Here is an 18118-nt window from a genome sequence, read left to right on the forward strand (position 1 = left end):
TCGAGGGGAGATGGGTATGTTGGGGAACTTCTTGAATTGCATCAAGGGTGCCAAAGACCCTTTCAAGGTTCAAGGGGGAAGGTGGGATTTCTTGTGAGATGCTGCAGCATAAAAGGGCCTCATCTCACGTTGAGGGGAGGATCTCCTGGTTTCTCTCAAGTTGTGCCGAGAAACTTGGGGTTCCTCTCGAGTTACGACTGGGATCTCAGGGACCGGATCGTTTTGCCTCACGAAATTTAGGTCTCTATGCGAGTTGCAATGGGCCTCTCAGGATTCCTCTCCAGTCAGTCCCTGAGCCTAGTACCTCATCTGCAGTTGAGGCGGGAACCTCAGTATTCATCACCAGAGCTGACATGGATCTCGGGGTTCCTATGGAGTTTCAACAGGGGAGTCAGTCCTCATTTCGTATTCAGACATGGAAGTCAGCTTTCCTCTCGAGCTGTCAAAGTAGTGTCAGGCTTCCTGTCGAGTTGATATAGGGATCTGCGGCTTTCTCTTAAGGTGCCACAGGGCTTTCATACCTGCCATCGTGTTTTGAGTCAAAACTCGTGGTGACAGTCGAGTCAATTCAGAAGGAATCAGGTATATCTGGAGTGGATTGGGACATGAGAGTCTTTTGGAATTGTGGCACGACTCCTGGAGTTCCTCTCGACTTTCAAGTTGAGACCACCTCCTCTTGAGGTGCGACAGGAACGTCGGGATTCCTTTCCCTACAAAGCAGGGAAATGGACCGTCATCTCGAGATTAGGGGCAAAAACTCGACTCTTCTTGAGTTGTGGCCAGATGCTTGGTGTTTCTCTCTAGTGAAGACGGGCATGACGGGGAAATTCTTGAGTTGCATCAAGGGTGTCAAGGACCCTTTCAAGGCTCAAGAGGGAAGGTGCGATTTCTCTCGAGATGCTGCAGTGGAAAAGGGCCTCATCTCGCCTTGAGGGGAGAATTTCCTGATTTTTCTCGAGTTGCAGCAGAAATCTTGGGGTTCCTCTAAAGTTACGACTGGGACCTCAGGGACCCGATTATGTGGCTTCAGGAAAGTCCAGTCTCCATGCGAGTTGCGAGGGGCCCCTCAGGATTCCTCTCCAGTTGGTGCTGTGGGCTAGGTCCTCATCTGGAGTTGGGACTGGAACCTCAAGTTTCCCCTCCAGGGCTGACATGGATCTCGGGGTTCCTATGGAGTTTCAACAGGAGAGTCAAGCCTCATATCGTGTGGAGACATACAAGTCCGCTTTCCTCTCGAGTTGTCAAAGTAGTGTCAGGCTTCCTTTCGAGTTGACATAGGGATATGTGGCTTTCTCTCGAGGTGCCACAGCACTGTCACACCTTCCATTGTGTTTTGAGTTGATCCTCAGGGTGACAGTCGAGTCAGTGGAGGGGAATACGGTGTATCTGGAGTAGATTGGGACATCGGGGTCTTTGTGAATGGTAGCACGACACCTGGAGTTCCTCTCGACTATCAAGTTGAGACCGCCTCCTTTTGAAGTGCGACGGGAATGCCGGGATTCCTTTCCAAGTGAAGCAGGGAAAGGGACCGTCATCTCGAGATGAGGAAGGAAAAACGAGGCTCTTCTTGAGTTTTGGTGGGACTCTCAATGTTCCTCTCGAGTGGAGACGGGCATGTCAGGGAACTTCTTGAGTTGCATAAAGGGTGTCAAGGACCCTTTCAAGGCTCAAGAGGGAAGGTGCGATTTCTCTAGAGACGCCACAATGGAAAAGGGCCTCATCTCGCGTTGAGGGGAGTATTTCCTGGTTTTTCTCGAGTTGCGGCAGGAATCTTGGGGTTCCTCTAGAATTACGACTGGGACCTCAGGGACCTGCTCGTGTGGCTTCAGGAAAGTCCAGTCTCCATGCGAGTTGCGAGGGGCCTCTCGGTATTCCTCTCCAGTCTTTGCCAAGGCCTATGTCCTCAATGGAGATGAGGCTGGAACGTCAGGGCTCCTCTCAAAGGCTGACACGTATTTCAGGGTACCTATGGAGTTTCAACAGGGTATTCAGGCATCGTCTCGTGTGGAGACATGCTAGTCCGCTTTCCTATCAAGTTGTCAAAATAGTGTCAGGCTTCCTATCGAGTTGACATAGGTATCTGTGTCTTTCTCTCGAAGTGCCACAGGTCTGTCACACCGGCCATGGTGTTTTGAATCTATCCTCCGGGTGACAGTTGAGTCAGTGCAGTGGAATCAGTTTTAACAGGGGTGGACTGGGACATGGGGTTCTTTTGGAATGGTGAAACGACCCTTGGAGTTCCTCTCGACTTTCAAGTGGAGACTGCTTCCTCTTGAGTTGCCACAAAAACGTCGGGATTCTTTTCCCAACGCAGCAGGGAATAGGACCCTCATTGCGAGATGAGGAGGGTGAAATTGGGCTCTTTTTGAGTTGTGGCGGGACCCTCAGTGTTCCCCTCGAGTGGAGATGGGTATGTCGGGGAACTTCTTGAGTTGCCTCAAGTGTGTCAAGGACCCTTTCGAGGTTCAAGAGTAAGATGGGATTTCTCTCTAGATGCTGCAGCAGAAAAGGGACTCATCTCACATTGAGGGGAGAATCTCCTGGTTTTTCACAAGTTGTGGCAGGAAATATTGGGTTCCTATCGAGTTACTTTGGGGATCTAAGGGACCTGCTCGTGTAGCCTCAGGAGAGTCCAGTCTCCATGATATTTGTGAGGGGCCTCTCAGGATTCCTCTCCAGTCGGTGCTGGGTCCTATGTCCTCATCTGGGCTGAGGTCAGAACCTGAGAGTTCCTATCCAGTGCTAGCATGGATCTCAGGGTTCCTATGGAGTTTCAACAGGGGAGTCAAGCCTCGTCTCATGTGGAGACATGCAAGGCCGCTTTCATCTCGAGCTGTAACACTAGTGTCAGGCATCCTGTTGAGTTGACATAGGGATCTGTGGCTTTCTCTCGAGGTGCCACTGGGATATCACATGTGCCATCGTGTTGTGAGTTGATACACGGGGTGACTGTTCCGTCATTGCAGGGGAATCAGGTGTACCTGAAGTGGATTGGGACATCGGGGACTTTTGGAATGGTGGCACGACCCCTGGATTTCCTCTCAAGATTGAAGTTGAGATGGCCTTCTCTTGAGGTGCGACGGGAACGCCTAGAATCCTTTCCCGACTAATCAGGGAAAAGGACCCTAATTTCGAAATGAGGAGGAAAAAGCGAGTTCTTCTTGAGTTGCTGTGGGACACTCCGTGTTCCTCTTGAGTGTAGACGAGTATGTAGGGGACCTTCTTGAGGTGCTTCAAGGGTGTCAAGGACACTTTCGAGGCTCAAGAGGGAATGTGGGATTTTTCTCGAGACCCCGAAGCAGAAAAGAGCCTCATCTCGCATTGAAGGGAGAATCTCCTAGTTTTTCTCAAGTTGCATCAGGAAAGTTGGGCTCCTCTCGAGTTATGATAGTGAACTCAGGGAACCACTCGTTTTGCCTCAGGAAAGTCAAGTTTCCATGCGAGTTGCGAGGGGCCTCTCGGGATTCCTCTCCAGTCGGTGCCGGGCCCTAAGTCCTCATCTGCAGCTGAGGAAGCAAACCTCAGGGTTCCTCTCCATGCTAGCATGGATCTTGGGTTCCTATGAAGTTTCAGGAGGGGAGTTAGCCTTCATCTCGTGTGGAGACATGCAAATCCTCTTTCCTCTCGAGCTCTAACAGTAGTGTCAGGCTTCTTGTCGAGTTGACATAGGGATCTGTGGTTTTCTCTCGAGGTGCCACAAGGCTGTCCCAAGTGCCATCTTGTTTTGTGTTGATATGCTGACAGTCGAGTCAGTGCTAGGGAATCAGATTTATCTGGAGTGGATTTGGACATTGGGGTAGATTTTGTCCCAGTTTGGGTGGTGGCAGGACCCCTGGTGTTCGTCTCAACTTTCCAGTTGAGACCGCCTCCTCTTGAGGTGCAACAGGAACGCTGGTATTTGCTGGGAGCCAGCATGGGAATACCATCCGTGGCAAAGGTCTTGAGGATATGGGGCCCCACAGGCAAATGTGAGTCGGGCCTTAAGGGAGCCTCGCTGAATTTCCTTGAACATCTACCCCAAAACCAGTGTCTGCCTGCCTTACTTCATTATGCTTTCCACCTATTCTTCTGACATTACAGGGTGGCTATCCCCGACCACCTTTCTCTGGAAAAAGTTAACTTAGAGCTCTAGTTAACAGTCTCCTGCATATAAAAGGTGTGTTTCAGCTCAAACTCTCTGATGGCTCTCTAACTTGCCTTACCCAGACATTTACAACTATGCATGTGATTGTTTACAGCCCCGTCTATGAGAGGCACAGGAAGCCTAAAACATAGAGCCTTTCAAAGAGTTAAAAGTTATTAGAGTAGTGCAAGTGTAGGATTTCATTATTGGGCCAATGATTGTTGCTAAGTTCCCATATATCTTAGACACTGCACACCTAGAAGTACATTTGCTAACATAGTTAGAATGTAAGAAAAAACAAATGTAGCCTTGAAACTAACCACATCAGACCTTTGAGCTAATTGGTTCTTTCTTTGTTGTAACTCGCTGGATCATTGCTTTGTGAAAATGGAACTTTGTTTGATACTTTCTGAGGCTGACATAGATTAGAAATATAAAGAAAAAACACTTCAAGGGAAAATAAGTTTTCTCGTTGAGCAGTCTTTATCAAAAGAGGGTCTTAAAATGTTCACAGGCCCCCAAGGCCAGAAGATAATGTGCACAACATCATTTGTGGAAAACGTATAAAAGTCCTTTTGAAAATAAAGTTATTGGGCCTCGCTCACCAAAACAGCTTGGTCTCCCAGTGTCAATCATTCTCTCTTTCTCCCTCCCACTCTCTTTTTCAGGCTGATACCTTGGAGCATAGGGGCTCCCTGCGTTCACTTACCTGCCCGGGTTTCTAAGAACTGAATGGGAAGACGTTCTGTATCTTCACTACCTGGGGAGACTGGGAAGGCATCTGTGGCTTCTGTGGACAGGGGAAATTTCTAGTCTCAAGTTTTTATTGGTTCTCTATGTAAATCAAGGAATATCAGCCTCTTTCGCGTCTCTATTTTCTTATCTACAACATTCTTTCCTTATCTCTGTCTAAATAAATCGCCTAATCCATCCCCACTTCGAATTACCCTGGGTGGACCCAGGCAGGGATTCCTTTCCCGAGGGTGCAGGGAAAGGACCCTCAGCTCGAGATGAGGAGGCAAAAATGGGGCTCTTTTTGAGTTGTGGTGGGACCCTCGGTGTTCCTCTCGAGTGCAGACGGGGATGTCAGGGAACTTCTTGAGTTGCATCAAGGGTGTCAAGGACCATATCGAGGCTCAAAAGGGAAGGTGGGATTTCTCTCGAGATGCCACAGCGGAAAAGGGCCTCATCTCGCATTGAGTGGAGAATCTCATGGTTTTTCTCGAGTTGCGGCAGGGAACTTGAGGTTCCTCTCGAGTTACGACGGGGGCCTAAGGGACCCACTCGTGTGGCCTCAGGAAAGTCCAGTCTCCATGCGAGTTGCGAGGGCCCTCTCAGGATTCCTTTCCAGTTGGTGCCGGGTCCTAGGTCCTCATCTGGAGCTGAGTCTGGATCCTCAGGGTTTCTCTTTAGTGCTGACATGGCTTTCGGGGTTCCTATGGAGTTTCCACAGGAGACTCAGACCTCATCTCGTGTGGAGACATGCAAGTCTGCTTTCCTCTTGAACTGTAACAGTAGTGCCGGGCTTCCTGTCGAGTTGATATAGGTATCTGTGGCTTTCTCTCAAGGGGCCACAGAGCTGTCACACGTGCCATCGTGTTCTGAGTCGATACTAAGGGTGACAATCGAGTCAGTACAGGGGAATCTGGTGTTTCTGGAGAGGACTGGGACATTTTGGTCTTTTGGAATGGTGGCACGACCCCTGGAGTTCCTCTCGTCATTCAAGTTGAGACCCCCCCTTACTGAGGTGCAACGGGAATTCCGGGATTCCTTTCCCAACGAAGCAGAAAAATAGACCTTCACCTCGAGATGAGGAGGCAAAAACGGGACTCTTCTTGAGTTGTGTCGAGACCCTCAGCTTTCCTCTCGAGTGGAGACGGGTATGTTGAGGAACTTCTTGAGTTGCCTCAAGGGTGTCAAGGACCCTTTTGAGGCTCAGGAGGGAAGGTGGTATTTCTCTCGTGACGCCGCAGTGGAAAAATGCCTCATCTCGCATTGAGGGGAGAATCTCCTGGTTTTTCTCGAGTTGCAACAGGAATATTGGGGTCCTCTCAAGTTATGATGTGGACTTCAGGGAGCCACTTGTGTTGCCTAGGGAAATTCCAGTCTCCATGCAAATTGTGAGGTGCTTCTCGGGACTCCACTCCATTTGGTGCTGGGTCCTAGGTCCTCATCTGGAGGTGAGACCAGAACACAGGGTTCCTCTCCAGTGCTTTCATGGATCTTGGGGTTCCTATGGAGTTTCCACAAGGGAGTCAGGCCATGTCTCGTGTGGAGACATGAGAGTCCGCTTTCCTCTTTAGCTGTAATAGTAGTGTCAGGCTTTCTGTCGAGTTGACATAGGGATCTGTGGCTTTCTCATGAGGTGCCACAGGGTTTGTGGCCGGGGTCCAGTGCCAGTGGATCCAGGGACTTCAAAGCGGGGATGGAGTTGATGTCTGGGAAAGGACTATTTAATCAGAAATATAAGAGAGATTAGAAAAAATAGTGTAGTAGGAAAATTTAATGGAGAAATGAGACTGAATAATTTGGTTTGTGCAGAAAACTAATAAAACCTCGAGACAAGAGGTTTCCACCATTTTTTTTGGCCACCAGTGCCTGCTTGAATAGCAGAGGGTTCCCTGCCTTGGGCTCCCTCTCACGTGGGTCTTAGAAGACACTGAAAATAAGTAGACGTGATGAGCCACCATGCTCCAGATGGGAATTGAGCCTGAGAAGGACAGTGAGGGAGAGGGAGAAAGAGAGAGAGAGGAAGTCGATACGGGGGGAGCCAGATTTCCAAGAAGCCAGTTTGAGAAGCCGCTCTGAGAAACTGGTCCATCCATTATTTTCTGGAGAATCTTTTTAAACCTTTGTTTGTACATAGAGATCAATGGATATTACAAAATTATGCAGCGTCAGCAGCCCTGACTCTTATCGAGACCAGGCTTTCTGTCTGCATACTTAGCTGTATGCACAAGTCTTAGGTGATTTACATCATCTTTTGGCAAGAGGGCCAATTGAAATTTTATGGCCATTTTCTGATAAGGGTCTGTCAACAAGAAAACCTTATAAGTGTTGTTCTTCCCACAGCCTGGTGCCACTCTCAGAAAGCACTAAATAAAGTTACATTCTTACAGAGAAAGGACACAACAATTTATAACAAAGAAAGAAGAGTACAATGATTTATAGCAAAGAGATAATTAATTAACTCAAAACTCTAGTATTGCTAACATCAAAACTACTATATTCCTTTTTCTATATCCCAATTACATTGATTAATACACTTCAGGTGCCTAAAAGATAAAAAATATGGATGCCTGGCAGCAGTCATGGACTCAAGAGTGAAACCCATCACCAATATAATTTTTAGCTTTTTGGAAAAGGCTCTGTATCTTTAAGATGCTTAAGGTTCGTGCCTCTCGCGGTTGGACGTCTGTAAACAATCACAAGTTGTAAAAGTCCGGTGGAACCTGTCAATCAAGTTAGAGAACGATCAGAGGGATTTGAACTGAAACATTCCTTTCATATGCAGGAGACCGGTTGGAGCTCTAAGTTAACATTTTCCAGAGAAAGGTGGTGGGGGGACAGCCCCTGTTAATATCAGAAGAGCGTAAAGCAGAGTACAATAAGGCAGGCATACTATGGTTTTTGGAGGTAGATGCTCAGGAAAATCCAAGGGGAACCCCTGAAGCCAGATCACGTCTTTAGGTATGTCAGACTTCCTTTCTCATGACCTTTGTCACAGGCGGAATTCCTCACGCTGGCTCCTGGAAGGCTTTCACACGTGCAGTCGTGTTGTGAGTCGATTCTCAGGCTGACCATTGAGTCAGTGCAGAGGAATCAGGTGTATCTCAGTGGACTGGGACATCGGGGTCTTTTGCAATGGTGGCAGGACCCCTGGAGTTCCTCTCAACTTTCAAGTTGAGACCATCTGCTCTTGAGATGTGATGGGAAAGCCATCATTCCTTTCCCAACGAAGCAGGGAAATGGACCCTCAACTCAAGATGAGAAGGCAAAAACAGGACTCTTCTTGAATTGTGGCAGGACCCTCGATGTTCCTCTCGAGTAGAGACGTTAATGTCGGGGAACTTCTTGAGTTGCATCAAGGATGTCAAGGACCCTTTCAAGCCGCAAGAGGGAAGGTGGGATTTCTCTTGAGACGCTGCAGCAGAAAAGGGCCTCATCTTGCGTTGAGGGGAGAATCTCCTGGTTTTTCTCGAGTTGCCACAGGAAACTCAGGGTTACACTTGAGTTAAGATGGGGACCTCAGGGACCCGCTTGTGTTGCCTAAGGAAAGTCCACTCTCCATGCCAATTCTGCGGGGCCTATCGGGGCACCTCTCCAGTCGGTGCCAGGTCCTAGGTCCTCATCTGGATCTCAGGCCGTAACATAAGTGTTCCTCTCCAGTGCTGACATGGATCTCATGGTTCTTAGAGAGTTTCCACAGGGGAGTCAGGCCTGGTCTTCTGTGGAGACATGCAAGTCCTCTTTCCTCTCAAGCTATAACAGTAGTGTCAGGCTTCCTGTCGAGTTGACATAGAAGTCTGTGGCTGTCTCTCAAGGGGCCACAGGGCTGTCACACGTGCCATCGTGTTTTGAGTCATATCTCGGGGTGAAAGTCGAGTCTGTGCAGGGGAATCAGGTATATCTGGAGTGGACTGGGACATCGGGGTCTTTTGGAATTGTGGCACAACCCTTGGTGTTCTGCTCGACTTTCTATTGGAGATCGCCTAATCTTGAGGTGGGACGGGAATGCCGGGATTCCTTTCCCAATGAAGCAGGGAAATGGACCCTCCTCTCGAGATGAGGAGGGAAAACCGGGGCTCTTCTTGAGTTGTGGTGGGACCCTCGGTGTTCCTCTCGAGTGCAGACTGTTATGTTGGAGACTTCTTGACTTACATCAAGGGTTTCAAGGACCCTTTCAAGGCTTAAGAGAGAAGGTGGATTTCTCTCGAGATGCTGCAGCCGAAAAGGGCCTCATCTCGCATTGAGGGAACAATCGCCTCGTTTTTCTCGAGTTGTGGCAGGAAACTTAGGGTTTTTCTCGAGTTACAACAGGGACTTCAGGGACCCACTCATGTTGCTTCAGAAAAGTCCAGTTTCCGTGTGAGTTGCGAGGGGCCTCTCTGGATTCCTCTCCAGTCAGTATGGGTTCTAGGTCCTCACCTGGAGTTGAGGCCAGAACCTCAGGATTCCTGTCCTGTACTGACAGGGATCTTGGTGTTCCTATGGAGTTTCAACAAGGGACTCAGTCCTCGTATTGTGTGGAGACATGCAAGTCCGCTTTCCTCTCGAGTTGTAATAGTAGTGTCAGGCTTCTTGACGAGTTGATATATGGATCTGTGGCATTCTTTCTAGGTGCCACAGGGTGGTCACACCTGCCATCGTGTTCTGAGTCAATCCTCGGGATGACCGTTGAGTCAGTGCAGGGGAGTCAGGTGTATCTGGAGTGGATTGGGACATCGGGGTCTTTTGGAATTGTGGCACGACCCCTGGATGCCTCACAAGGTTCAAGTTGAGACCGCCTCCTCTTGAGTTGCAACAGGAACGCCGGGATTCCTTTTCCGACGAAGCAGGGAAATGGACCAGCATCTCAAGATGAGGAGGGAAAACCGGAGCTCTTCTTGAGTTGTGGCGGGACCTTTGGTGTTCCTCTCGAGTGGAGACGGGTATGTTGGGGAACTTCTTGTGTTGCCTCAAGGGTGTCAAGAACCCTTTCAAGGCTCAAGAGGGAAGGTGGGATTTCTCTCAAGACACCGCAGGGGAAAGAGGCCTCCTCTCGCATTGAGGGGAGAATCTCCTGGTTTTACTCAAGTTGGGGCAAGGAAATAGGGGTCCCACTCGAGTTACAACGGGGACCTCTTGGGACCCGCTCGTGTTGCCTCAGAAAGGCCAGTCTCCATGTGAACTGTGAGGGTCTTCATACCGAGCTCTCTGGAATCAACGTACAGTAAAGGCACGGCCCCTCTGCAGAAGCCACTGCTCCGGCCCCGCAGCCATCCAAGCTCGACGAGCCTCCTAGATGAGCTCTTGGTGGCCACGGGCCGATGCCAGGGGCCAATGCCGTCCAAGGGGTGGACCCTGCCCTCCCAGGCACACCCAGCCTCCTAGACGAGCTCTTGGCTGCTTCAGGCATCCCGGACATGAAGGTGCCTTCCCCGGGAGCCGCTGCCAACCAAGGGGTGAACCCTACCTTCCCAAGCACACCCAGCCTCCCAGAAGAGCTCTTGGCAGCCACGGGTGTCCCAGACACGAGGCGCTTTCCCAGGAGCCGCTGCCATCCAAGGCGTGGACCCTGCCCTCCCAGGTGCACCCAGCCTCCTAGACGAGCTCATGGCTGACACGGGCATCACGGACATGAAGGTGCCTTCCCCGGGAGCCGCTGCCGACCAAGGGGTGGACCCTGCCCTCCCAAGCACATCCAGCCTCCTACATGAACTCTTGGCAGCCATGGGCATGCCAGCCTCTCCAGAGCTTTCCCTGGGGGCCTCAGCAGTTGCAGCGCAACAACCAGCTCTCGCTAGCACACCCAGACTCTTAGAGGAAATCTTGGCTGCCACTGGCATCCGCGCCACCCTGGGGCCTTCCCTGGGGCCCTGTGCTGATGAATGGGCACACCTCACCCTCCCAGGCTCACCAAGACTCCAAGACGAGCTCCTGGCTGCCCCGGGCATCCCGGGCTCACCAGATCCTTTTCCGGGGTCCTCTCCTGTCGTCACAGGGGCCCACCCAGCCTCCTAGAGGAAATCCCGGACACGCCCTGGTCTTCTCTGTTGGCCCCTGAGGGGGACGAGGGAGTTGAGGCCATCCTGGAAGCACCTCTCAGTGAGGAGGACTACTAGGCCCTCCTCGACATGCTGCCAGGCTCCCCAGGTCCTTGGGCTTAGAGGGAGAGGAAGGGAGGGGCACCTTCTCCCCCATCCACGTTCAGGTCTCCTTGCCTGGGATGCTCGGGGAAGGGGAGGGGGGCGGTTTTGTGTGTGGGAAGAAGAGAGAATACCGACGGGATGTCTACCAACAACTCTGGGGACAAACCCGAGAGCTGGACCTTTGGGAAGCTGGGCCCCACCCCCAAACAGGAACACCCTACTTGAAGCCTCAAGTAATTCCTGCATGGCAGTGACCAAGAGGTTGCCTCAGAGGGAACATTCCATGGACACAAGAGAGAAACCTCATGCCCCACACAGGTGCTTTGGGTCTGGCTCTTCTGTCTTCTGGTCCCATCCTTCCAGCAGTCCACCCAGGAGAACTCTTCCCTATGCCAGGGGCAGCAGAGGGAGGGGAAGTGGGAGAGAGGGGAGTGAAAAGGTGGAAAGGTTGGAAGATGCAAGGTGGGAGTGGGTGGGGGCGAAGGGAGAGAGTGGGGGTGAAGGGAGAGAGGGAGAGAGAGGGTGGGAGGCAGGGAGAGTTGGGTACAGTGGCGGGGGGAGGGGAAGGGGGCGGAGCCCACGCCTGGGACTCAGTGTCAAGCACCAGGCAAACCCTGCAGGTATCCCTAAAATGCTGTGTCAGAGACACGTTGTCCTCGGTTTCAAGGTGCCTGCTCTGGCCTGGTGTTTGGAAGTCAGAGCCTCTGAGCCACCAGTAGGGACCTACTACCCACACAACTGCTGTCTCGACCAGACTCAACCATGTCCATGTGTACACCGATGCCTGGTATATCAGGAATGGCCAGTCATCTCCGTGTCTCTCTCTGACCCTCCCAGTATGGGGTGACTGAGGAGTCCTGCCACCAGCATCCTCCCGTCACCCGCAGACATACAGACGGTCTTTACTTGCAAACCAGTTCCTGAATTCATGGACCCAATGGTTTTGAAGTCTGTACGAACCCCTGCCTGTTCCCATGTGAACCCCCATGGTAGGTTTAGAAACCTGGGTGTCCAAAGAATACACTGCTCAAGACGGTTGGGGTGTGTGCTGTTGTGTTTGTCCATTTCTCTTCAACTCACTCTTTTCACCTTGTTCACAGCGAAAAGAGAAGTGCCTCTCATCGTCCATCCCCCATGTTGTTTCACCCAGCCTTCTTCCTTCTTTGTCTGCTCTGGCCTCTTGATTCCTTCCTCATCCTCCTCCTTGTCCTCCTCCTCCTGCTCGCTGTGCTCTATCTCTCTGAGAAAGCACACTCTCTTTCACGTCCCATTGTTGGCACAGGTCAGGGCTTTGCTCTGTCCAGAATGTCCATGCTTCCTTCCTTGGCTTAGGGGAACATCCCTCGAAACAGTAGGGGGTACACTGTCCCCTTTGGCAGGGATCTCCAGGGTACTTATGCTGGGGGGTTGCCTGGGGAGGCGTGGGCCTCAGGCTCCACATGAAAAAAGCCCCAAATGGCGACAGCTGCCGTTCCAGACGCTGGCCCTTCAGGTCTCTGGCCAGGGCCTTGAGTTCCAGGCAACTCAAAGCCTTCGGGGGTGGTGGTCTGGGACTGCTGTAGGGAAAGGACACCAAGAGGGCAAGGAGAAGTTTGGGAGGGGCATGGGAAACAGAGGCAAGGACAGCGAGGGATCTAGGTGGAGGCGCTGGAGAGAGCGTCCAGTGTCCCAGAATGCCTCCGAGGAGCCGGCGGGGGGCAATTGAGGCCAAGGGACTTGTGGAATGTGAAAAGGCGGGAAACCCCAGAGCAGTTCGGAAGGCAAGGCAGGCTGGGAAAGGGGGCGTGGGCTGCCACTTCACAGGGACCTAGGGGCGTTCCCGGGCAGTTAGCTCTCTTGGCACTGTTGAGGGTCCCTGAGACCGGGGTTGATCCCACTCCCTGCTGCACGGGAGGGCCACAAACCAAAACCCCCGAACTGCCCGCCCACCCCAACGGGGACCTTGGCGGTCTGGGGCACGGATCGTGCCCGCCCAGGAAAGCCCACTCTCTCCACCAGACTCGGTCCAGGGTCTCTGCTTGGAAAGAGGCCAGGGGCGTCCCCTTCATTTATGCACCGGAACCCTATTTACGTAAATGGGGGCGGAGCCTCCTCCCGCTCTCCAAAGTCCTGAGCTGCTGGGTCCTGGCCCACTAGGCCAGCAGTCTTCAGCGTCTGTGTGGCTCTCCCACCATGGCTTCCTGCAGGTCCTCCATCACCTCAAGCGGTACGTTTGCCCTCGGTCCCTGGGGTAGGATCACATCTCAAGGGACTTGCGGATCGCCTGGCCAAGGGTTCTTGGCAAACTTGTCCACCCACCACCAAGAATGGCGGGGACCGATCGGCCGGGCCCATGTTTCCCAGGGGTCAGGTGTGCCCAAAGAGGGCATTGTTCGTTCATCTTACTGCTTTGGCACACATATGGCTTTTCCGTTCTCTTTTCTGGGAGGATGGTGTTGTGTCAGTGGGTGGGGTGCAGGGTGCAGGATGTGGGGCCTGGAGGGGTTCGGGAGGGGATGCTGTGCTGGGATGAGGCCCTTTATCCTCACATCCTCCATTGGGAATGGGTTTCCTGGAGCTCTGTGGCTTTGTTGCCTTCAGTGGCTTCCTTTCCCCAGTGGCCTAGTGCCTTCTGCCTTCCCTCAGGCATTGGGCTTTGCTTCAGCTTCCTTCCCTTTCCTTTTCCACTAGTGACGGCAAACATGGCCCTTGCTCATGTCAGCCCCGGAAGGCCAGGTTCCCTCCCACTAGCAACGTGATGGAGGGAAATCTGGGAGCAGCCCCATTGAGACATCTCCCCGGCATCTCCCCCAGTCACGTGGAAACATGCGGCGGAATACTGTGGTGGTCTTCGGTGAGTGGGATTTCTTGCTGCCTTTGTTTTGGGGCTGGGTTTGGTTTCCTTCCTGCCTGCTGGTGTTTCTTGCATTCTGGCATGGGGTGGGGGTGGGGAATGTCCCCACCGTCCTTGCCTCTCAGCCTGGCATAGGGGTGTAGCCAAGTGACTTCCAAATGCACACCCGTCCGCAGGCTCCCAGCTTTGCTCAGGCACAGGGGCAAGTCCCCTGGGCGGGGAGCACGCTTGGGCTCCTCCGTCCAGTCCTCCCCCATGTGCTCTGAGACTTTGCCCTTTCTGCTCTTCTTCCACTGGGCCCATCACCACAGGATCTCCAAGGAGGAGGCTCGTTCTGAAGCTGAGCCAGAAGGACACCCTGCAAGCGCTCTTTCAAGAGAAACCCTACCCTGGGATAGCGACCAGAGAACGGCTGGCCCAGGAGCTTGGCATTGCCCAAAGCAGAGTTCAGGTAGGCCCCCGTCACTGCCCCCGTTCTCCCTTTCAGGCTCTCCATGCTGATCCGAGTCAGCTGAAAGCACCTGGCAGCCTTTCTCCTGAGAAGGAATTCTCTCTGTTTGCCCCTAGGTCTGGTTTCAAAACCAACGTACAAGACAGTTAAAGCAGAGCCGATCGCCATCTGAATATGTGCACCAAGAAGGGGAAGCGGGGCCAACGTCCACGCCCACGCCACTGACACCCTCTCCTCGACCTCAGTCTTCCCCTCCAGGTAACTTAGCTAGAGTTCTCCAAAAGCAAGTCCCCTAGAGGGGGTCCCGAACAATCCCCATCTTGCCAGAGAGTTCTCTCTGCTGATGGATGGCCATGGGAGGCCCAGGAAAACCAAGGGGGTGGGGGGTGGCGGGGGGTGTCATGGGTAAGAGGAGGAAACAGGGCTATCTGGTTGCTGCCGCCCCCATCACTGTCCCAGATAGGGGGCACAATGCCCCCAGTTGGCGAGGGCGGGCAGCACTGTGTCCCCCTTTGCACACCCTCCTCAGCCCCCGTCGGGAACTTTAGGCTCCCGCTGCCCAAGCAACCTTGGCCGAGGGGCATGCTTCAGGGCACTCGGCAGCAAGGGCGGAGGAGGAAAGAGACACACAGGGACACGCACGTGTGTGGAGTGTGTGTGCGCGCACACACACACACGCACGCACGCATCCACGATGGATGCAGGCACCCGATCCATCTGTGGCTGTATTCCTTAGAGACCTGCCCTGGCTGCAGAGCCACCTGTGGTGACTCAGGTGTGCGGGACTCTCCCTCCCCTGCACACTGTCTAGGGTGTCTGTGCTGTGACCGTTCCATCGGCCGTAACGTCCTCTCCTCTCGGTGTGTTCTTTCTTTGGTACGAGACTCGGCCAGAGAGGCCCGGAGAAAGAGGGCAGTAATCTCTCTTTCTCAAACAAGGATCCATGTGCAAGCCTTCACAAGAGATCGCTTCCCGGGGATTGCCGCCAGGGAAGAACTGGCTCGTCAGACGGGAATCCCAGAACCTCGAATCCAGGTAAGTTCTCCAGCCAGCGCATGGGCCCAGGAGTCAGGAGTGTTCAGCCCGGCCGAGCGTTTGGAGCTGGATACAAGTAGGCTTGGGCTGGGGATGGGGCTGGGGTTTGAGGGGAGGGGGCTGAAAGTCGGTGGGCTGAGTGAAGGGTTTGGGGACACTTGTGACCGTGCAGGCACCCCCTCGTTTCCCAGGGCCAAGGGATTCTTTTGCAGAAAACGGCCCTGCAGGAGCTGCCCTGGGCCTGACAGACAAGAGACCGGGCGGCCAGGCGGGCTTTCAAATGGGCGCCGCAGAGGCGCCAGCACGGTGATCTGGCCAGTCACGACTTCTGATGTGCCTGTCTGCCTTTTGCTCCCCTAGATATGGTTTCAAAACCGAAGAGCTCAACACCACCAGCAGGGCCCAGCAGGGGCCAGGCAGCGCAGCAGCCACAACTACTTCTGCTCCAGAGGACCGAAGGGCCCCACCCACTGCCCAGAGCACCTCTCCTCCCTTTCGCCCCTACCCGCCACAGGAGAGCATGCCACCCTCGGCGGCTGCAGCTGCTCCTTTTGGGGCCCCCACATTCTGTGTGTCCGGGACTGCCTCTGGGGTCTGTGTGGGCCAGCTGTTGATGATCTTCATGGTCCAGCCCAGCCCGGTGGCTCTCCCGCCATATGAGAAGCCACCACCTCTTCACCAGGTAGCAGTTCCCTGGGCTGCAGGCTTCCCTGCCATCTTGGCCTCCCGGCAGCCTGGGCAAGGGGCCATCCTGCCGCCTGGACAGCCAGAGGCACACATCCCGCGATGGCCGGAATCATCCTACGGTAAAGGCACGGCCCCTCCGCTAGAGCCACAGACCCAGCCCCGCAGCCTTCCAAGCCCGACAAGCCTCCTAGATGAGCTCATGGCCGACATGAGCGTTCTGTCTTTGCCAGGGCCTTTCCCGAGGGCCGCTGCCGACCAAGGGGTGGACCCTGCCCTCCCAGGCGCACCCAGCCTCCTAGACAAGCTCTTGGGGGCAACGAGCATCCCCGAATCACTGGGGCCTTCCCCGGGGGCTTCTGCAGTCGCAGGGCAACAACCAGCTTTTGCTGGTGCACCCAGCCTCTTAGAGGAAATCTTGGCTGCCACCAGAATCCGCGCCACCCCGGGGCCTTCTCTCGGGCCCTGTGCTGATAAATGGGCACACCTCGCCCTCCAAGGCTCACCGAGACTTCAAGACGAGTTCCTGGCTTCCCTGGGCATCCCGGGCTCCCTGGGTGCTGTTCTGGGGTCCTCTTCTGTCATCGCAGGGGCCCAACCAGCCTTCCCCGGATCACCCAGCTTCCTAGAGGAAATCTTGGCTGCCACAGCCACGTGGGACACTCCCTGGTCTCCTCCGGGGGCCCCTGCGGGGGACGAGGGAGTTGAGGCCATCCTAGAAGCATGCCTTAGTCACGAGGATTACCGGGCCCTCCTCGACATTCTGTCAGGCTCCCCAGGTCCTCGGGCTTAGAGGGAGAGGAAGGGAGGGGCACCTTCTCCCCATATCCACGTTCAGGTCTCCTTGCCTGGGATGCTCGGGGAAGGGGAGGGGGGCAGTTTTGTGTGTGGGAAGAGGAGAGAATACCGACAGGATGTCTACCAAAAACTCGGGACAAACCCAAGAGCTGGATCTTTGGGAAGCTGGGCCCCACCCCCAAACAGGAGCACCCTACTTGAAGCCTCAAGTAATTCCTGCATGGCAGTGACTGAGAGGCTGCCTCAGAGGGAACATTCCGTGGACACAAGAGAGAAACCCCATGCCCGCACAGGTGCTTTGGGTCTGGCTCTTCTGTCTTCTGGCCCCGTCCTTCCAGCAGTCCACTCAGGAGAACTCCTTCCCTATGCCAGGAGCAGCAGAGGGAGGGAGAGCGGGAAAGAGGGGAGTGAAAAGGTGGAAAGGTTGGGAGATGCAAGGTAGGAGGGGCCGAGTGGGTGGCGGGAGTGGGTGGGGGTGAAGGGAGAGAGTGGGGGTGAAGGGAGAGAGGGAGAGAGAGGGAGGGTAGGAGGCAGGGAGAGTTGGGTACAGTGGGAGGGAGAGGGGGTCGGGGGAGGGGAGGGGGGCAGAGCCCGCACCTGGGACTCAGCGTCAAGCCCCCAGGAAACCCTGCAGGTATCCTTAAAATGCTGGATCAGAGACACGTTGCCCTCGGTTTCAAGGTGCCTGCTCTGGGCGGGTGTCCGGAGGTCAGAGCCTCTGAGCCAGCAAGAGGGACCTAGCCACACAACCGCTTTCTTGACCAGACTCGACCATGTCCACGTGTACATACATGCCCGGCATACCAGCAAAGGCCAGTCCCCTCCATGTCTCTCTCTGACCCCTCCTCCCAGTATGGGGTGACTGAGCTCGCCCTGCCACCAGCATCCTCCCGTCACCCGCAGACATACAGACGTTGTTTACCTGCAAACCCGTTCCTGAATTCACCGACCCAATGGTTTTGAAGTCCATACGAACCCCTGCCTGTTCCCATGTGAACCCCCGTGGTGGGTTTAGAAACCTGAGTGTCCAAAGAATACACTGCCCAAGACGGTTGGGGTGTGTGCTGTTGCAGTTTGTCCATTTCTCTTCAACTCACTCTTTTCACCTTGTTCACAGCGAAAAGAGTAGTGTCTCTCATGGTCCATCCCCCATGTTGCTTCCTTGGATTAGTGGAACCTACTTCCCAACAGTAGGGGGTACACTGTCCCTTTTGGCAGGTATCTCCAGGACACTTGGGCTGGGGGATTGCCTGGGGAGGTGCGGGCCTCAGGCTCCACATGAGAAAAGCCCCAAATGTCGTGAACTGCCAGTCCAGACATTGGCCCTTCAGGTCTCTGGTCGG

The 18118-nt window shown here is 54.0% G+C and overlaps 1 protein-coding gene across 1 annotated transcript; it reads left to right on the plus strand.

Annotated features, from left to right (window-relative positions):
• The first annotated feature begins 13779 nt into the window (after positions 1-13779).
• LOC138090672 (double homeobox protein 4C-like) lies at positions 13780-16770 on the plus strand. The gene is made up of 5 exons (XM_068986365.1): positions 13780-13807; positions 14119-14258; positions 14375-14516; positions 15197-15293; positions 15654-16770. The coding sequence occupies exons 1-5, from the start codon at positions 13780-13782 to the stop codon at positions 16768-16770; spliced, it is 1524 nt and encodes a 507-aa protein (XP_068842466.1).
• The last annotated feature ends 1348 nt before the right edge of the window (positions 16771-18118 follow it).

This window comes from Capricornis sumatraensis, chromosome 14, assembly GCF_032405125.1.
Source record: "Capricornis sumatraensis isolate serow.1 chromosome 14, serow.2, whole genome shotgun sequence".
Taxonomy (NCBI): Eukaryota; Metazoa; Chordata; class Mammalia; order Artiodactyla; family Bovidae; genus Capricornis; species Capricornis sumatraensis.